Below are 18,620 nucleotides of genomic sequence, written 5' to 3'. Positions count from 1 at the left end.
TCGAGCGGCCATCTTGGAAGCAGAGGCGGCGGCGGCAGCGGCGGCAGCGGCGGCAGTCGGGGTGGGCTCGGTCCTGGCGCGGTGCAACTCTGCGGCGCGGGCCCCACTTTCCCGCTCCCTGCTCTGGCCTCGAGCACGGCGAGCCTGAGCGCGGCGGCGGCCCACGTGCGGCGACGGGGAGAGGTGAGTACGCGCCGCGGGCCTGTGCCGGGGCCTCGGCCGCGCGTCCGCCCCGCCGGAGCCGGCCCGAGCGGCGGGCGGGGGGGCGCGGGGCCTCCGCACGGCCCATCCCCGCCCCGTCCGCGCTCGTGGGGCCCGGCCTGGAGCTTCCGTGCGCGGAACCCGATTTCGGTTACGGCGGGGCGCCCGGGGCTCCGGGGCGGCTTGTCCTCCCTCCGGCCAGCTTGGGGATTCGGGTGGTTACACGGTTGGCGTCCCACGGAAAGGCCTCCCGTTAGTGGCACACTTGCGGCCGCCGTCAGGACGGGCCGGCGTAGAGCTTGGTTCGTAAACTGTCCTGGCAATCCGTGTTGGGATGGGGTGACTGCCGTCCAGCCCGCCGTCGCTTCATCCCCGAGCAGTTAGGACCCCAGACCGCCTCTTACGTCCCCCCAGCAGTGAGCGTGCCTGGTTGATGCCTTTGGGGTGGTAACTGAGAGAAAATCCGGGCTGTCAGAGTGGGAAGCTCCACGCCGGGCGGCCGGAGTGGGCCCTGGGCCGGCTCCTCACCTGTGCACGCCCGCTCTCCCGCCTGGCCAGGTGTAAGCGTCTCGCCCCTTTTCCAGTTAGCACGACTTAGTTGGTTCGTGTTTAATTCCCATGCATTCCCGACCGCACGCGGGCCCAGGCATGAAACAGAGAGGTCAGGCCCCAGCCGGTGGAGGGGGCGGCGAGCGAAGCTAGTGAGGGCGGTGGTCGGGGCTGTGTTCTTTGGAGGTGAGGGGCCCTCGGTGTAGGCTCGTTTCCGCGGAGAGGAACTTAAGGGTCTCGCTTGATTGAAAGGTCCCGCATGTCTGCAGGCACCGTTGGATCTCGGCACCTGGAACTGGCGCTCAGTTATCTGCACACTTTGGCCGCGCCGATCTCTGGCAGGTGCGGGAGTGGCGGCGGGGCGGCCCCCATCAGCCCCGGGCCTCCGTCCAGCCTGTGAAGCAATCCTGCTGGTGAAGGGAGAGACTTCCATGCGAGTCCCGGGCACGGGTGTGTCACGTGCTCTCTGGCGGGTCAGGCCAAGGTCTCGTGCCGCACCGTCACCGGAGCACTCCGCCGCCGAGCGGGAGAAAGGGACGGGCGGCGCGTCTGTCTCCCCGCGGTCCCGGAGGGACCCGTGCCCAAGACGTTGGCTCAGGCTGCCCGTCTTCAGCTTCTCTGCCCTGCAGTTTTGTGCTCGGGCCGTTTCTTGTTCTGTTCTGTTTTTGGACGTCTGCGCCCTGTTTCCTTCAGTGTAACACGCCTTACGTGCTCTCTCCGTGGGGACTTGGCCCGAAGGGACCTCAAGGAGCGCTTCCTGGTCTGAGCGCACGGGCAGATTGGGAGAGGCCAGCTCACGTCACCCAGAGGAGCCTGAGGGCGCTGCGCAGAGGGAGCCCTTTCCTTTGAGGGACCCGGTAGCTGGATTGCAAGTCGGCTTTGGAAGCAAAAGCGAGAGAAAAGTGCATTTGCGCCCAGCCCGGCAGGATCTGTTTTGTTTATTTTCTGTGGCCGTGCACGATCCTCCGTGAAGCACCCAGCTGGCCGCTTGACTGAGTCCCGCGCGGCTGTGTCTGAATTACCCGGGGAGCTGCTTTGCGTCGGCAGAGTTAACTTTGCGGCGAGCAGTTAAAGGAAACGAGTCCTGGGCGGTGGCCCTGCTTTTGGACTGTCGCTGTGTTTGTCACTACACATCGCCCTGGTCCCCTTGGCTTCTCCGGCCTTTGGGGCGGGGCTGCGGGGGGAGCGCTCCCCCCAAGCTGGTCTAGCCACCTGCAGGGGGCACACCGGCCAGTGGTGTGTGCTGGGGCCTGGCGGTCACCTGTGCGGAGTGGAGCTGGGTGACGTGGAGGCACTTGACCAGGGCCTCGGCGAGTCGTCTGCCGGTAGAGGCTGGAGCGGGAAGTGGCCATGTGGTTGGGATGAGGAAGGGGTTGGCTCAGGCCGTGTCAGGGGCCCTGGGGGTCGGGGACTAGCGGGCGGTCTGGGGCTGCTCCTGAGAGGACTTGGCAGGTGCTGGAGGTGTTGACGTTTATTTGCTCAGTTCTGGGTGCGTCCTGAAGGGTTGCGATCAGAGCTGTGCGGGGAGAAGGGTCACCCGACTTCAGCGAACGGGATGGACTGAAATGGAGGGAGACTGCGCGCCGGGAGGCTGGGCGGAAGTCTCGCGGTCTCTGACGGGCAGAGCGCAGCGGACCCTGCGTCGGGGGGTGTGGTGGGGCTGGGGAGAGTGGGGGCGAATGGGGATCCGAGGGTTAGGGGCCCCAGAGCAGGAAGCAGGGCTGCGCTGTGATGCGTGCGGTGGGACCACTGCCGGTGCCCCGGGGGTGCAGAGTGAGACAGCGAGCCCTGGTCGTCTGGTGGAGAGGGAGCTCTGCGGAGGATCCCACCGGGCAGGAGTCCGTGGCCTCTGATGAGGCGACGCGGGCAGAGACTGATGGGAGGGAAGAAGCGTGCAGAGGCCCCTGGCTGAGGTGAGGAGGGGCCGGCCCGGTGCGGGGAGTGGCTCCAGGTGGAGACCCTGGCCACTGTCGTCCGGTGCTGCGGCGGGACAGGTTGGGAACACGGGCAAAGTGACTCCTCCCTCACTGCCCCATCCAGTTGGCCTCCCCTCTAGCCTGGACACTCCTTTCCATTCTGAGCTGCACACCCTGGTGTGTCCTCTGTCTCCACCGTGTTTTACACCAGTGGCTTTCACGCTTTATTTTTAGCGGTAGAACCTTTCTGCCTTTCCACCTCACGTTGTGAGAAATTCTAGTACGTTAAGTGGATTGAGCTGGAGCCGTTCTGGTGCCCGTGAGAGTGGGGAGCCCTGTCTTCCGCATCCTCATCCCGCCCTCCCGCCTCTGGAGCAGAGCTGAGGTGTCCCAGGGTCCCCTGAGCAGGCCAGGTCTCTTGCCTTGAATGATGGCTGCTCCCTCCCTCCCCGTCCCCAGCCTTCAGTGCTGTCCTGTGCCATCCTGTCTGTCCCATGCTGTCCCATCCATCCTCTGCTGGGCCACCAGCCTGACCTTTCTAACAGAAGATCTGATTTGCCTTAAGGTTTGGGCCTAAAGTCTTTGTGGGCACCGCTTGACGGCCTGGCCTCGCATCCCTGCTTGGCCTCATTGGCCGCTGTTGACCTGCCGCGGTGCCCCAGTGCTGTGTCCTGGACGCAGCACGCTTCCTTATCTCTGCCCGTCCGGCTGCCGCTTCCCGAGTCTCTCTGGGGTCCCCACCTCTCTCTCCAGTCCCAGGAAGAGGCTCTTCCTCTGCTCCTCTGTTCCTCCCACCCACCTGTGACCCGTGGTAGGTGTGCTGCAAAATGTTTAACAACGGGCTTCGGTGGGCCGTGGCGGGGGAGTGGCACCACCCACCATGGCGCTGGGGAGATGCCCACATGGCAGGCGGTCAGGGCCCCCTCCCGCGACCCTTGCAGATAGAGCTCTTTCTCCCCGTGGAGCTTCTTTGAAAGCAGGAGCGGGGCTGCAGGGTTTTTCTTAACCTTTCCGTCTGATGACGTCGTGTCAGCGAAGATCCTAGCGGGGCAGACAGGAAAAGGGACTCCGCAAGGCCCGCGGGTGTCTGAGGGCGCGGGCAAGTCAGCGCGGCCCATGGGCCTCGACTCTGGGTGGCGGAGGCCGCCTGTAGGGAGGGCGGCAGGGGACACCTCTGTCCTCGTCATCGTGGACCCTTGTCTTCCACAGATGAGCAGCAACAGCGCTAAGAGAGCACCCACGACAGCGACCCAGCGCCTGAAGCAGGACTACCTTCGGATTAAGAAGGACCCCGTGCCTTACATCTGTGCCGAGCCCCTCCCTTCCAACATCCTTGAGTGGTAAGGCTCTGCGTCCTCCTTCGCCCACACCGCCTGTCACCCGGCTTCTCTGGCTGGGCTGCGTGGGCCGGATGGGCCATCTCGGCGCAGGGAAGGGCCTCCTGCGCCCTTGGCGGGTGTGAGTTGACTGTGAGGCCTGTAGACGCTGTCCGGTTGTCTCCACGGTGGGCAGCAGACGGGGATGTGGTGGGCTGTCCTTGACCCCTGCCCGCCGGGGCCAGAGAGGAGGTCGTTGCTGGGGGAGGCTTTGGGGCCTGCAGGCCTCACGGCTGTTGGAGAAGCTACACGTTTAGACTCTGCTTCTCTGCTCTTGGCTTCTTGGTGCTGTGAGCTGCCCTGTCTTTGGCGAGTTGGTGCCGGGGGGACGGGTCCTCATGCTCCAGCCCTGTGTCTTGTGAATATGCGTTTCATAGTGACTCTCGCCGTGTTGTAGTGCCCCTACCAGGTTTGCTGGTGAGTTTGTGAGAGACAAAGTGTAGGGCTGAAATATTAAGGAGCGTTTTCTCCTTGTTATGTTTTGTTCTTAACAAATACTTAGAAATTTTTTTAAAATCCAGAGAAAAGAGATCTGAGTTAAAAAGTATTTTCCAAGTTGGACAGGTGTTCGAGGATCCTGGGTCTACATTCCTCCCTTGGCTTGCAGAGAAGGGCCAGCGCTGGCAGGTGGGGTGGAGGGTCCCAGGGGGAGGCATCAGCGTCGCAGCAGAGCTCTCCCTGCCCCCAGGCGACAAAAACCAAGCGTGGCCCCCAGGACGTGGTTGGCAGGGGGACAGATGGGTTCCATGGCAGTCGAGGGGAACATCCTCATTGTGTGGGCCCCTGCTGCCCGTGCGTCGGGTCCTACGCGCCATCATTCGCTAGGAGGACCCGCTGCAAAGGAAGAGGCGCAGGGCAGAGTCCACTGGAGACCAGACGCAAGCTTCCCCTCCGCTGCGGCCAGCTGTGACAAGCCGTGTGAGGTGCAGCCGCCAGGGAAGCCCTTTCGGGACTGAGCACCAGGGATTTCAGTGGCGTGGGGCACGGGCACCTCTGCCTGGTGCCCACCGGTATTCCAGACTCCCAGCAGGACAGCAGGCTTCCCTTCAGCATTAACCACGTTTTTTGCACAAGTAGTTGAGATGCTTTGGGGTGATGAGAACCCCTTGGAATCCAGTTCCCAGATGCTGGCTGAGGACGGCAGCGTCAGGCCTGCTGCGTGGGCCCCTCTGCTCAGCTGAGCATGTCTGTCGCTTCAGCTGGGAGAAGAGCGCGCTTTTTTGGAAGAGGCCTGTCCTCCAAGCCTTCCTTGCTCTGCTGCCCCAGGCCCTTCCCGGTGTCCTCAGATTGGGCACAGGAATTGGGAGCAGTAACAAATTAAGGCCACGTTCCTCGGTGTGTTCTTGGTCTGCTGACATAGGACGACAGTATTTTTTGAGTCAGACGTTATCAGGCAGCAGACGGTAGGGGTTGTCGCAGTGTCCTGGTGGGAAGCAGTGCCTGAAGGGGTGGTTACTGACCTGTGCACAGTGTGTCTGGTGTGGTATTTTTCGTTAGGTCTACTTTCTTCTTTGTGCTTTTCTGTCTTTTTTGAAGATTCATTAGCTCAGGGACTTCCCTGGTGGTCCAGTGGTTAGGACTCTGCGCTCTCACTGCCGAGGGCCCGGATTCAGTCCTTCATCGGGGAACTAAGATCCCACTAGCCGAGAGGTGCGGCCAAAAAAAAAAAAAAAATTCATAAGCTCAAACGCTTCTTGACGTAGAAACGAGGCCTCGTGTATCTGCATGGAGAGCAGAGGCCATGGGGCTGGTGCTCCTGGTCTGAGGCTCCCTGCGTGTGAGGACTTTGGAGACAATCACGGGCTGTCCCTGTCCCTCCTGCTCGAGGGCAGCTGCTCTGAGGTCGAGTCTGGTTCTTCCAGGACGTCAGGGCCGGGGACCCAGCCTCTGCGTGTCTCCAGCTGTTCCCGGGTTAGCTACTGCGTGATATTTGGGCATGCTGAAAAATACCAGATTTCAGGTGCGTCTCAAGAATAAATTGTGAAGTTAGTTTTTTTATTTTTTTAATTTATGTATTTTTGGCTGCGTTGGGTCTTCGTTCCTGTGCGAGGGCTTTCTCTAGTTGCGGCAAGCAGGGGCCACTCTTCATCGCGGTGCGCGGGCCTCTCACTATCGTGGCCCCTCTTGCTGCGGAGCACAGGCTCCAGATGCACAGGCTCAGTAGTTGTGGCTCACGGGCCTAGCTGCTCCGCGGCATGTGGGATCCTCCCAGACCGGGGCTCGAACCCATGTCCCCTGCATTGGCAGGCAGACTCTCAACCACTGCGCCACCAGGGAAGCCCTGAAGTTAATTTTTAAATCGTCAGTTGACGCTAACGGTTAGAGAGGATTAGCTTTTTGCATATTGTGTTGTGGATACAAAAGTACTCTGTGGAAAACTTGGGAGATGCAGCCTCTCTGATCCCGTTACAGAGTGGCTAACACGCCAGCAGCTGGAGAAACTGGGGAGCTGGGTAGCTGGTTGGGTTCACCCTTCAGTTCACCTACTGAACGTCTATGAATGTCTAGTTTCGGGTGGGTGCTAAAAACCTTGGCCTTGGAGTGACTCAGATTTTGGAGAATTTGCCGTCCCCAAAGCCAACTCATTTTCTTCCCTCCCTCAGGCACTATGTGGTCCGAGGCCCTGAGATGACTCCCTACGAAGGTAAGTCTTTGCCCCGAGTTAGAGGAACAAGTGTCTGTGTTCAGAACTGCCATTGCCTGAGAAACACTTTCTATTTGTAAATAACACTGTTTCTGGTTTGGATGTGCGTGAGGTAGACTGCACGCATGTGGAGCCCCTTCTGGTTTCCTGCAAGTCCTAGAGGGGTTTGCTCAGTTTGGTTTTGCCCCTGCGCCTCCGTCTTCAGGGGCTGCTGTGAGTATCGAATTTACTCAGCCTCTGACGTCAATGGGATCAGAGCTGGGAGAACAGACGGGGAAAAAGTAAGACCAACATGTGTATTGTTGAAGGAAAGAAAGGGCATTTCCTGAGCGCTCACTCTGTGCTGAGTCCTGTGAGCTGAGGGGCGGCCCCCTGTGCGGGTAGGGCCCTGAGGTGTAGGGGCCGCAGGGCCTGCCGTGGTCAGGTGATGCCACCCAGCATCCTCTGGTGTTTGCAGACAGACCTCGGAGCTGCCTGTCAGTGAGTCTCCAGGGGCCCGAGGGGAGCCTGGCGCCAGCCTCCGGGTGGTGGAGCCTGGGGCAGAGCCGTGGCCAGGTGGGCACTCTAGTCCCTGGCTCCTGATGTTGGGTGGCCGGAGCAGCGCCCTTGTGTCTTCCTACTGTGGGCTTGTGCGTTTGACTCCACTGGAGGACCCGTGCTGCTGGGGAGGGGGCGTGGGTGCTCTGGGTGCCCAGGAGTGTTGTGGGCAGTTGGGCAGACAAGTCACTAGCCTCGTGGGACTCTTGTGGCCCAGGAATCCCTGTTGGGGGATGACCTGCCCTAGGGAAACAGTGTGCAGAAGCGTATCTATAGGGTGGGCGTGTCATGACCACAGGGTAACGGGCTCGGCGATGGCCTTGCGTGGGGTTCCAGGAGAAAGGGCGGAAGACAGGCTGCAGAACAGCTTGCACAGCTCGTGTTAAAACACTTAAGAGACGCACAATACGTTTTTAGCGAACTTGGATAGGTACCGAGAATGAGCAGTGTTCTCTCGCAAGTAGGATTATGCCTGGTTTTAAAGTTTTCTTATTCTTTGTGGTTTTAGTGTTTCCCATACAGTAGTGAACACTTGCTTACTAATTGTGTGACGAGAGCCCCACACACACACCGCCCCCAGGACCAGCCAGCACTGTTGGTGGCGTAAGTGAGGCTGACACCTGGGCAGGGTAGAGGTGGCAGGGAGAGGAGAGGGCAGCCCCGAGCGAGCGGTGTGGTGCTGGGGCTGCAGGAGACCCCCGTCCACCCAGCCCCTCTGACCTGGATGAAAGGCTCTCCTTTTCCAGACCCAGCCCTGTCACTCTTGCTTTCATTTGCCCCATCTGTTCTCCTCTGTGTCCCTGCTGTTCCCGGTTGTCAGGCTGGGAAAATCGTCATCCTCCTTGTCAAGGTTTCCTTCGGAGACCAAAGCTTTTTCTGCTGCTCTCCCCCTCCTCCGCTGCGCCCCCCCCCCCCCCCCACTGCCCTGCTCCCCTTTTCCCCTCAGCACCTGCTGTTGTGTCCTCTCCTGGTGCCTGTCCCCTCCTCAGCTCAGGGCTCTGCTGGCTGCAGTGCCATCCTCTGCCGACCCTGTTCCCATCAGGGTCTCGGAGGGACCCTCAGAATTGCTGCATCTGTCGGCTGGCTCTCAGGCCTCAGGGTCTGGGCCTGTGTGGACTCTGGCTCCCTCCTCATTTGCTCCTCTGACTTCTGGATGTTCTGACCCTTCCCTCCCGTGTCCACGTCAGTCTGGCTCGGTGTCGGTTGCCCGCTGACCCGGTCCTTGCGCTGGGCTCTGCCGGTGCTGAAACTGCGACACTAGTTTCGCAGTTCAGGCGGGCTTCCCGGTAGTCCACGAGTGTTGATCTGTGTCTAGAGGTTTTACAGCGTCCCATTAAAACCCTGACAAGAGGTTTTTGTAGGTGAGTACAGGCTTATTCAAAAACTGGTTCTAAAACTTACACGGGAAGGCGAAGGACCTAGAATAGCTAAAATAGTTTTTTAAAATCATAAAACCAGGGGAGTCACCGTGCCTGCTTCTGAGACTCGCGGTGTCGTGTGGACGGGATGGTGTGGCCGGGGCGCGGCGCGTTCCGGAGCAGGAGTGACAGTGACGGAGCAGGAGTGACAGTGACGGAGCAGGAGTGACAGTGACGGGGGTGGGGTGGGGACACCGGAAGGAGCCAGGCTCGGGTGGGGCCTTGAGGAATGGTAGTGAGGCCTGAGATGGGGTCACGTGGCCCCGCGGGCATGTCGTGACTTCAAGGCCAGGAATTTTACATAAAGGAGAGGGAGCATCTGGCAGGGCTTGGAGGGGAGCGGGGGGCAGAGTTTCGTTGTTTACTTGTTCTTAAGGGGGAGAAATGACGGCGCGTTTGCCTGCTGCTGGGTGTGGTCTGGGGGAGGAGAGGCAGGTGGTGCAGGAGTGAGGGGACCGGAAGAGCTGCCACTCGCGGGGTGGACATGGGCCAGCGAGCAGACTGTGCAGGCTCTGTCCTGATGCTCTGCTCTCGGGGAGGGGGCGTGCGAGGGTGGAGGAGGGGCGTGTAGTCGGCATGGGGGGTAAGGGCCCCCCCAGGTTGGTGGGCGTGAGCCCCAGTGAGGTGTGTGAGTTCCAGGGATGGTCGGCTGGTGGGTAGGGGGTGGGGAGACCTAGCGGGGCGGGGGCGTGCCGGGCCGGGACCCCGAGGGCGGTGAGGGTGCGGGCCTGTCGCGCTCTGAACGATGACGAGGCTCCTTCTCTGTTCTGATACAGGTGGCTATTATCATGGAAAACTAATTTTTCCCAGAGAATTTCCTTTTAAACCTCCTAGTATTTATATGATAACTCCTAATGGAAGATTTAAGTGCAACACGAGGTAAGGCGTCCAGGTGCTTCTGAAGTGGGACTGGGGTGCTGAGGGGTGTGCACCCTGTTGACTGGGTCCCTTTCTTCAGGCTGTGTCTCTCCATCACGGATTTCCACCCAGACACGTGGAACCCGGCCTGGTCCGTCTCCACCATCCTGACGGGGCTGCTGAGCTTCATGGTGGAGAAGGGCCCCACCCTGGGCAGCATTGAGACGTCGGACTTCACAGTGAGCGGGGGGCGGGAGGGGGGCAGTGCGGTCGGTCTCCACAGCTGCTGCACGCAGTCGGGACGGCGACTCCTCGTTACCGGGCTTTCATGTCTCTCCCGTGTCAAGCAGGGGTCAGGTCTGGCATCATCAGCGGATGCCGCAGGAAGGTAACAGCCTTAGGAGACCGCACGTCAGCTTGTCACGAGGAGCACGCTTGTGGAGTCCTTTCCACAGCGTGAAGACCGCAGCCCTCGCCTGTCAGTCCGTCTCTTGTTAGAATGTGGAAGAACTGAAATTAGCCTTCGGGCTGATATTTCTCCTTTTTTCTTCCTAGAAAAGACAACTGGCTGCACAAAGCTTAGTGTTTAATTTAAAAGACAAAGTGTTTTGTGAATTGTTTCCGGAAGTCGTGGAGGTAAGAAAGTGAAAGTTGGCCATTAGTTTTGCTTTCCCCGCGTCAGGGACACTTGGATTCGATACTTTCCACAGAGAACGTGTGCTCCTGTGTGTCCCTGTGTTGCAGACCGGGAGTGGGGGCGACGTGTTTAGGTGCAAAGACCTGACCCTCTCCTCCGGGGCCGGGGGGCTGGATGGTGGGTCGGAGACGGGGAGAGGTCAGGGGAAGGCCGCTGGGCCTGGCGAGGTCCTGGGCGGGCCGGGGGTGAGGGGCAGGGATGCTTGCTGGTCGTGGTGCCGGAGCAGAGAACCTGGCCGTGAACCGGAGGCTGAGCCGCACGGAGGTCGGGGCCCTGGTGGCTCAGGGTAGCTCAGACCCGGCTCAGTCCTAGCTCGTGAGGCGTAGGCTTGGCGGTTTGGGCAAGTCACGTGGCCTCCACGTCTGTTAAACAGGATTAGCGGTGGCACTGCCTCCGAGGGCAGTTGTCAGGACGAAACGTGTGCAGCCATTGCCCGCCGACCCTGCAGGGTCTCTGTGGTAGACCGCAGTCCCCTCCCTGGCCCTGAAGGAGCTGGCTTGTTTCAACCAACCCTTGTTTCTTGCTGTTTTTGTCTTAGGAAATTAAGCAGAAACAGAGAGCACAAGACGAACTCAGTAGCAGACCCCAGGCTCTCCCCTTACCAGACGTGGTTCCAGACGGGGAGACGCACCACGGCCAGCACGGGCTTCCGCTCCTCAACGGGCACGCGCCGGGGGCTGGGCCGCACCTCGCGGGGCTCCAGCAGGCCAACCGGCACCACGGACTCCTGGGCGGTGCCCTGGCGAACTTGTTTGTTATAGTTGGGTTTGCGGCCTTCGCCTACACGGTCAAGTACGTGCTGAGAAGCATAGCACAGGAGTGAGCCGCCGCCACGACCAGCAGAGGTGGTCGGAAACAAGGGACGCTGGGCCCGAGCTCGACGTGGGCTGGCTGGACGTGCCGCCGAGCACTGGGCGGGCCTGCCTGACTCCTGGGGTTAGCTTTTTAAAAACCTTCAAAAAGAAAACAAAAACCAAAGTGTGTAGTTGGATTTGGAGGAGACGCGAGACTCCCAGCCCCCATTCTGCCCTGGCGTCCGTCGGGGGCTGTGAGGCTGCATGTCCACGAGAGGGCCTCACGCTTTGGTTTTATAGCTTATCTCCTGTATTGTCTTTTGGACCTATTTTAGTAACCTGTTTTTCATTTTATTAGATTTGGTCACTTAAAAATATAAAACTCGATGCCTATCCAACACTCTGTGTGCGTTCTTAGTGTGGAGCTCTGAGTCGGCAGGCAGTGCCGGGGGCCCGGCAGGGTGGCCCGGGGCCCGCTGGCCGGGGACGGCCATGGGTGGGTCAGGGGATTGGGCTTCGGCATTTGTGTTCACTTAGAACGAAGCAGGTTCCTCCTGGGAAAAAGCAGGTGTGCTCTGTTTTGCTGAAGTTGAGAATCTGCTTCCTTTCTGACCACAGGCTGTCACCGGGGCTGAGCTGTGCGTCCTGCGCGGTCGCGCTGCCGGCTTTCTCACCCCCATGGCTTCCTGCGGGCTCCCACTGGCTGCGCTAATGGAAGGAGGAGACCTCCCAGCGGGCGCCGGGGTCCCACCCGCCGGGCAGGCTCTGCGCACGTGGGGCTTCCCACACACGTGGTCCAGCTCTTTGGTTTGCCCTGGAGACAGGCTCACACGTTCTCTTTCACAGCGGATCCGTGGCCGGTTCTTAGAGGCTGGCCGCCCGGGAAGGACACCCGGGTTCAGGGGCAGCGCCGGTGGGCGCCGTCTCAGACCTGGGGCCTGCGCCTCCTGAATCGCCGACGTTTCCCTGTTCTTGTCTCTGCTAATGACGTCCCTGCACAGTGTTTGGAAGGCGCCGTGTCCAGGCGCCACCGCACGACACCCTGTGACCTCACTCCAGAGGCCGGCAGGGAAGCCGCGTGCAGCCCGGTGTTGGTGCATCTTTGACGTTCTTTGTTCTTTGATCAACTTATTTAAAATTGCTCTTTGATTTACCGCTTGTGTGTATTCAACCGCTCTTGTGAAAAAGAGTCTTTCATTTTGTCTTTGTTCCTAAATTTTGTGCTCTTGGGGTCTGTATACCACAGGTCCCTCTCTGCCCAGTACTGGGTAGCCTGTGGGCAGCTGGGTGTCCCGCGACCCACGGTGGACCCCGGTGGCGGGGTGGTGCTGTGCTGCTGGGCCCGGGCCCCGATGGGTGCGGCTTTGCCAGACCTCCCTCCGTCCACTGCCGGCCCGAGGGTGCGTCTGTGGAGGTTGGTGCCCCTTCCAGACGTGCCGCGTTTCCTGAGGTTCTTCGGAGGCGGAACGTTTGGGAATTAGAAATTACTTGACACGTGTTTTTTCTTTTCTGTGTGTGAAATCTCAACTTTTAAAAACCAGTCAGCGGTGGGAGCAGATCTGTGCTGTACAGAGGCTCCCACTGGCGCCCGTGGCGGCTTGCTGTCTGATGTGACCCCCAAATAAAAGATGACCTTGTCCTGTCGGGCCTGTGTCTCTCCCTCAGAAGTTTCTCCCAGGCCCGGGTTTGGGGTGTCACCTGGCAGACACAGCTCGGAGGTCTCGGTCTGAGGGGCTGGTGCGGCTCCCCCCGGGCGGTGGGCAGGCGGCCTGCTGAGGGCTGTGCCGGGGCTCCGAGGTCCCGTCCTCCCCTGTGGAGGCGCTGTGTCCATGGTCGGGTCGCGCGCAGCTGACCTGAGCCTCCCCGCGGGCAGTAGGTGGCTGTGGCTGGGAGGCGTGGATGCCTCGAGCAGGCTCCCTTTGGTCCGGCCTCACTGGGGGAGCTGGGACCCACGGGACCCACGGGACCCACGGGACCCACAGGACCCACGGGGCCCACAGGAGGACCCACGGGACCCACAGGACCCACAGGGCCCACAGGACCCACAGGACCCACAGGGCCCAGAGGACCCACAGGGCCCACGGGCTGGTGCCGGAGCCTGGCGCGGCTGCCGTGTCCACATGGCCCAGGCCAGCAGGACACAGGTGCCCAGCCTGGGAGAGGAGGGGTCCGTCTGGCAGCCCCTTGGCCGGCTGTTGGCCGCAGGTCACGTGGAAGGTCCCAGCGGGGATGGCGCAGAGGGGGCTTCTGCAGCATGACCTCCTCGAGACCCGGGCTTACCAGCCGGACACTCGATCCCCCACATTGAGTTCAGGAGTCACCGGGGCCGGCCGCTGCTGTCCTGGGAGGTGACCACCTCCACCTGATCCAGGAGGGAGGGGCTGGGTGTCCTCGGGCAGACGCTCCTCACGTCATCCCACCCAGCTTGTCTCTGGGGCAGCTCTGCCTGTAGCTGCCAACTGTAGATGTGGCCTGGGGCCGGGGTCTCCTTCCCTGTTGTTCCTGCTGGACGTCTGCCAGTGGGGGAGGGTCTGGAGTGTCTCCTGTGCTGCCCCCCAGGGTAGTGAGCCATGCCACCTTCCTCCATCTTGCTGCCTGCAGCCCAGAGGTGAGGAAGGGCCCCAGCTCCCCCTGGGGACCTGCCCACTGTCACTTGCTCTCCTCGGCTGGCTCATCTGGCTGCGCACAGCCACTGGGGGGACAGGCCTGGGGACTGCAGAGCCCAAGGGGCCTGGCTGGGTGAGGGCAGCCCCTCAGTAAGGGTGGGCCCTGTGCCCCAAGAAGAGGAGGGGGCAGAAGGGCTCTGGGGCAGCCATGTGCCACACCTTTCCTCCGAGGTCAACCAGTCTCCCCTGCTGGCCCCGCTCACCCCAGGTCACCTAGGCTGGGACAGGCTGGGAGCCCGGTGGGTCGGCTGTCCTGCTTCCAGACCCTGCCCTTCCCGGGAGCGGGGCCAGAGGGATCAGGGTCCGGGAGAGGTGGTGAGGAGAGGGGTCATAGGAAGCGGCAGAGGGGCTGTGATGGAGTGCATCCCGCCCGCAGCTTCGGGGCCCCACCCTGAAGGGGCTGGGGTGGAGGCCCAGCCTCGCCCCTCGGGCAGTAGCAGTGTGGGTTCCGCCCCCATCCACGCCCCGGGCCGCCCGTGAGCCCTCCCCCTTGGAGTCCGCCAGCTCTGGGGAGGAGGGGAAGGTTTATTTGGCGGCGGCAAGGGCACTCTGCTCACGAGGGAACCTGCGGGGACAGGGGCGCGTCCTCCCGCTTCACTTGTTAGCCCGGCTCATCCTGCGCAGACATGCACCAGTGGTGGCCGGGCAGTCCTCGGGGCTGTGCTCCCGCGTCTGGGCTCTGAGTGCCTTCGGGCGCCTGGGCTCACATCACTGAGCCGCTGCCGGCTCCGGGCCCGGCAGCCAACATGCGCTGGGTCTGGGCGGCCGCCGCAGCCCTCCTCTGGCCGCAGCTCACGCTCCTCGGGGGCGTGAGGGCCCGGCGGGAGCCCAAGAGGCCACGGAAGCCCGGCCAGCACCCCGCAGCCCCGAACGCCACTACGTCCAGCAGCGAGGGGCTACTGGGCTTCCCCAAGGTATGCAGGGTCTGGGCGCACGTGGGCGCCATCCTCCCACCTGCAGGCTCTGCCCGCTGGACTCTCCAGGCCTCCCCTCCCCGTCTGGGTGGGGTGGGGCTTTGGGCAGGAGCCACGGCAGTGTGGATCGGGCCGGCCTCGAGGACCCTCTCTGGGCCTGGGGAGGGGTGGGGGCGTGGAGGGGCTTCCCGGTGGGCTACATTGAACCCTTTGAAGCCCCAGGGACCATCATGCCCTGAGCAACCTGCTGCCATTCGGTGTGACTGCAAACCGGGGAGGTGCTTCGGGCAGCCAGTTAAGAGCCCCCGCTGCCACCCGGGTGCCCCAACTCCCGCCGCCGGTGAGGCCAAGGCTCGCCCTCGCCTGACCCGCTGGGCAGCCAGCACCCGCTACGGCCTCTGGCATGGGACGTGCTCCAGGCCTGGGAGGCCCCCGGCCCAGCCTGCCCCCGGCCCTCTGAGAGGGGTTTCTTGTACATGCCGCAGCCCTAGGGTTCCACCCTCTTGGGCTGGGGCTCCCCGAGGGGATCTTACAGCTGACCCCAGCAGCGCAGGCCTGGTGGCCGCTGGAGTGAAGCGGCGGTTGCTGGGCCAGGCCCCCTGCCAGCCCTCGAGCCTTTGATCCCGGCCTCCCGCCTCCCGAGGGCGTCTCCGTGGCGGCCATCCCGGCTGCTCTCGGCCCACGCGGCCCCATTGGAGCCGGAGGCGTCGTTTTCCAGCTGGGTAGGCTGAGGAGAGTGAGTCCTCCTCGGGCCCTGCTGCCAGGGGAGTGGGCTGCCAGCAGGCTCTGGGGCAGGCACGCAAGCTCTTGAGCCAGGCTCCTGGGGGAGGGGTCCTTGGGGACAGTTCCTGCCCTGCCCGGCCCACCCTGCCCGGCCTGCCCCTCCAGAGCCAAGGCAGGGCAGTCTGGGGGCAGATAAGGGGGTGTCCCTGGCCATGCCACCCCTGCCACAAGACGGCCCTCCCCAGGCGTCAGGAGCCCTGCTCTTCCTGCTGGGGCTGGGCTCCTCCCCCACCGGCCCCCCCCGGGTCCTCCAACATGGCTTGGGTCTGTGGCGGCCAGAGGAACAGGCGGATAGCAGAAGTGAGGACCTGGAACGTTCGGAAGTTCCTGGCTCCTCTCCCTTCCCTGGCGGGCCCCTCCCAGCTCCCCAGGGTAAAGGCCTGCCCTGGGAGCCTGGGCCTTCGTCGTGTTTGGCGCTGGGGGCTGACTGCTGGCCTGGACCTTGGCCAGGACCCCTCTTCTTGCCTGCCTGGACGGCTCGCCGGGAGTAGCCAGGGCTCCACTGGCCTCGTGGCAGTGGCTCTCTCCTGCCAGACCAGAGTCTGCTGCGCTCCTGGCCACTTCAGGGACCTCTGTGTGAGGCTGGCACACAGACCTGGACGCAGAGAGGGACCAAGCCCCCGGCACACGCCCCTCCCCTGGCACGCTGTCTCGTTCTCTGACCTTGGGGCTGGGCGTGCCCCTGCCTCTCCCGCGGCCCTGCTGCAGAAACTGGGCGTAGGAGGGGGGCTTGCAGGGTCCGATCCTGGGCTGCCAGCTGGCACACCCGATGCCCAGCACAGAGCGGGACCTTGCCCACTGCCCCCAGCCTCACAGGGCTCTGGAGAACTCACTCCTGCCCACCACTGCCTGCCTCAGCCGGGGCTGGGCCCCTGTCAGGACACGTGGGGCCCGGCCCCGTGTGCACACGGGTGTGCCCATCTGCTTGGGAGCAGCAGGAGGGGGCCACGGTTGCGGCAACACAGCAGCAGACCCGAGGCTCCTGGACGTCGGGCCCTGGCCTGAGTCCCGGGGGTGGCCTGCGGTGCCCCGTTGCCGTCTTCCTTGTGTCTGCCCAGGGCCCCACAGTTCCCTGTTCTCCCCCGGGGGCAGTGGGGCAGGGCCCAGCGGGGCCGGTGGTCAGCACTCTAGCCCTGTCCTCTGACCCTTCAGCTGCCTGAGGCCTCAGGGCCTGAATTCACAGATGCCCACATGACATGGCTGAACTTTGTCCGGCGCCCCGATGACGGGGCCTCAAAGAAACGGTGCCGAGGCCAGGACAAGAAGTCGGTGAGCCCTGGGGTCTAAGCGCAGGATGGGGATGGCTGTGGGTCCCACCACGATCCTCATTTTCTCCTGCTTCCCCCCAGCGAGGCCTCTCTGGCCCCCCAGGGCCTCCCGGGCCCCCCGGCCCCCCAGGACCCCCCGGTGCGGAAGTCACCCAGGAAGCTGTGCTTCGGGAGTTTCAGGGGATGCTGAAGGGTAGGCCCCCCTCCGCCCACTCTTCTCGCGAGGCTCAGGAGGTCACCCTGGGGGTACCCCAAGCTGAGCAGAGCCGCCCCTCCACCCCGTCCCCGCAGAGGCTACCAAGCGTCGGTCCTCGGCGCTGCTGGGCCCCCTGCTGCCCGAGGGGACGGAGAGGTGGCTGGTGTCCGAGGCCTTCCACTGTCGGCTGAAGGGCCCGGTGCTGGTGGAGAAGAGGACGCTGGTGGAGCTGCAGGGCTTCCAGGCCGTGAGCGGGCGTGGGGGGCGGCTTGGGGGCATCCACTGCGGGCGCTCAGGCCCCAGCACGCCAGCTGGGGGGCAGCACGCTGGGCGGGCCCCACAGGCGAGCAGGCCCACAGCTACCGCCGGGCGACCCTGGACCCGCACACGCCCCGCCGAGGCTCGGGGAGGGGTCCGAGGTGGCCAGGGACAGGCACACCCTCCCCTGTGGAGGTTCTTGGGGCCCCGATCTGTGCCCAGAGGCCTGGGTGGGTGCAGACGCACGGGTCACCCCTCTGTCCTGCCCACCTGGGGCCTCTTTGGGTTGGGGGCTGTTGGTCTCAGGCGCCTCCCCCAGGCTGGGTGTGGGAGGTGAGGGTCCAGACCCTGTAGCCTGCGTCCCCCTGCTGTCCCTTCAGCCCGCCGCCCAGGGCGCCTTCCTACGGGGGTCTGGCCTGAGCCTGCCCTCCGGTCGGTTCACGGCCCCGGTGACCGCCATCTTCCAATTCTTCGCCAGCCTGCACGTGGGTGAGCGGGGCCAGGCCAGGGTGCATGTGGGGGGGTGGGGGCTGGCCTTCCGGGTGGCCCCCGACGTTACAGGCCCCAGGCCTGGGTCCCATTGCAGAGGCACCTCCTGCTCCCACCCTGACTCCCCTGGGGGCTGGACGGGTCCTCACGCCCACCCTCCCCAACCCTCAGTGTGCCCCGAAGCCCCCCAGCCCCTGCCCCCCCTGCTCCGTCCTCCCTGAAGGCGCTGCAGACCTGGCCTGTCTCCGCAGACCCCAGGGAGCTGCAGGGTAGGGCCCGGCTGAGGGCCCGGGACACAGTGCGTGTGCTGGTCTGCATCGAGTCCCTGTGCCATCGCCACACGTGAGTGCGCCCTCCTGGGGGTCGTGGGGGCATCCTGAGGGGCACAGGGGCCATCTTGCCCACGGAGGGGGGCTGCCTTGAACACAGAGGACCGCGGTGAGCACCGGGGCGGGAGCACGCGAGTCTCTGGGCGCCGGCGGCGGGGGGGGGGCCCACCCCACGGCCACTGTGCCCTCACCCCTGCGGCCCCGCGTCCAGGTCCCTGGAGGCCATCTCCGGCCTGGAGAGCGGCGGCAGGGTCTTCACGGTGCACGTGCAGGGGCTGCTGCAGCTGCAGGTGAGGCCGGGGGCCGGTGGGGCAGCGGGGGGCGGGGGGCAGTCCTGGGCCTCCAGGCTTCGGCCCGGGCACTGCATGGGCTGGTGCCACCTGGCCGGCAGCCGGGCCCTGTGGGTGGTGACGTCCACGGTGGGTGTCTGCAGGCGGGACAATACACCTCCGTCTTCGTGGACAACGGCTCCGGCGCGGCCCTCACCGTCCAGAGCGGCTCCAGCTTCTCCGGCCTGCTCCTGGGCACGTGAGGGGCCGACGGGCCGCGGGGGAGATGCCGCCACCCTCACCCCGCTGCCCTCTGGTGAACCTGGGGTCACAGCAATAAAGAGCCCCCAGCCCTTCCTGTCGCCTGGTCGCTGCGGCGTTGTAGGGGCAGGGGTGGGGGAGGGTGGGGCCAGAAGCAACCATGGAGCGGCCTCAGGACACCCATGGGTGCGGGTGCG

At 63.6% G+C, this 18,620-nt stretch overlaps 2 protein-coding genes across 4 annotated transcripts; both read left to right on the top strand.

Annotated features, from left to right (window-relative positions):
* On the top strand, nucleotides 1–11,388 carry UBE2J2 (ubiquitin conjugating enzyme E2 J2). 3 transcript variants are annotated; one of them, XM_059943169.1, is made up of 8 exons: nucleotides 1–183; nucleotides 1,003–1,092; nucleotides 3,876–4,006; nucleotides 6,646–6,686; nucleotides 9,418–9,520; nucleotides 9,600–9,738; nucleotides 10,055–10,135; nucleotides 10,735–11,388. In XM_059943169.1, exons 3-8 carry the CDS (start codon nucleotides 3,876–3,878, stop codon nucleotides 11,017–11,019), a joined length of 780 nt encoding a protein of 259 aa, XP_059799152.1. In that variant the 5' UTR covers nucleotides 1–183; nucleotides 1,003–1,092; the 3' UTR covers nucleotides 11,020–11,388. The 3 variants fall into 3 exon arrangements, with proteins under 3 accessions (XP_059799152.1, XP_059799085.1, XP_059799236.1); XM_059943102.1 differs by lacking the exon at nucleotides 1,003–1,092 and having other exon boundaries at nucleotides 2–183; XM_059943253.1 differs by lacking the exons at nucleotides 1–183; nucleotides 1,003–1,092 and adding an exon at nucleotides 1,139–2,075.
* A 2,810-nt stretch (nucleotides 11,389–14,198) lies between these two features.
* On the top strand, nucleotides 14,199–18,518 carry C1QTNF12 (C1q and TNF related 12). Its single transcript, XM_059894227.1, has 8 exons — nucleotides 14,199–14,570; nucleotides 16,506–16,622; nucleotides 16,703–16,814; nucleotides 16,913–17,064; nucleotides 17,456–17,564; nucleotides 17,816–17,906; nucleotides 18,105–18,183; nucleotides 18,327–18,518. Exons 1-8 carry the CDS (start codon nucleotides 14,403–14,405, stop codon nucleotides 18,423–18,425), a joined length of 927 nt encoding a protein of 308 aa, XP_059750210.1. The 5' UTR covers nucleotides 14,199–14,402; the 3' UTR covers nucleotides 18,426–18,518.
* The last annotated feature ends 102 nt before the right edge of the window (nucleotides 18,519–18,620 follow it).

This window comes from Balaenoptera ricei, chromosome 1 (genome assembly GCF_028023285.1).
Source record: "Balaenoptera ricei isolate mBalRic1 chromosome 1, mBalRic1.hap2, whole genome shotgun sequence".
NCBI lineage: Eukaryota > Metazoa > Chordata > Mammalia > Artiodactyla > Balaenopteridae > Balaenoptera > Balaenoptera ricei.
The sequence above is the reverse complement of the archived record's forward strand: the minus strand, read 5'-3'. Positions and strand labels throughout refer to the sequence as shown.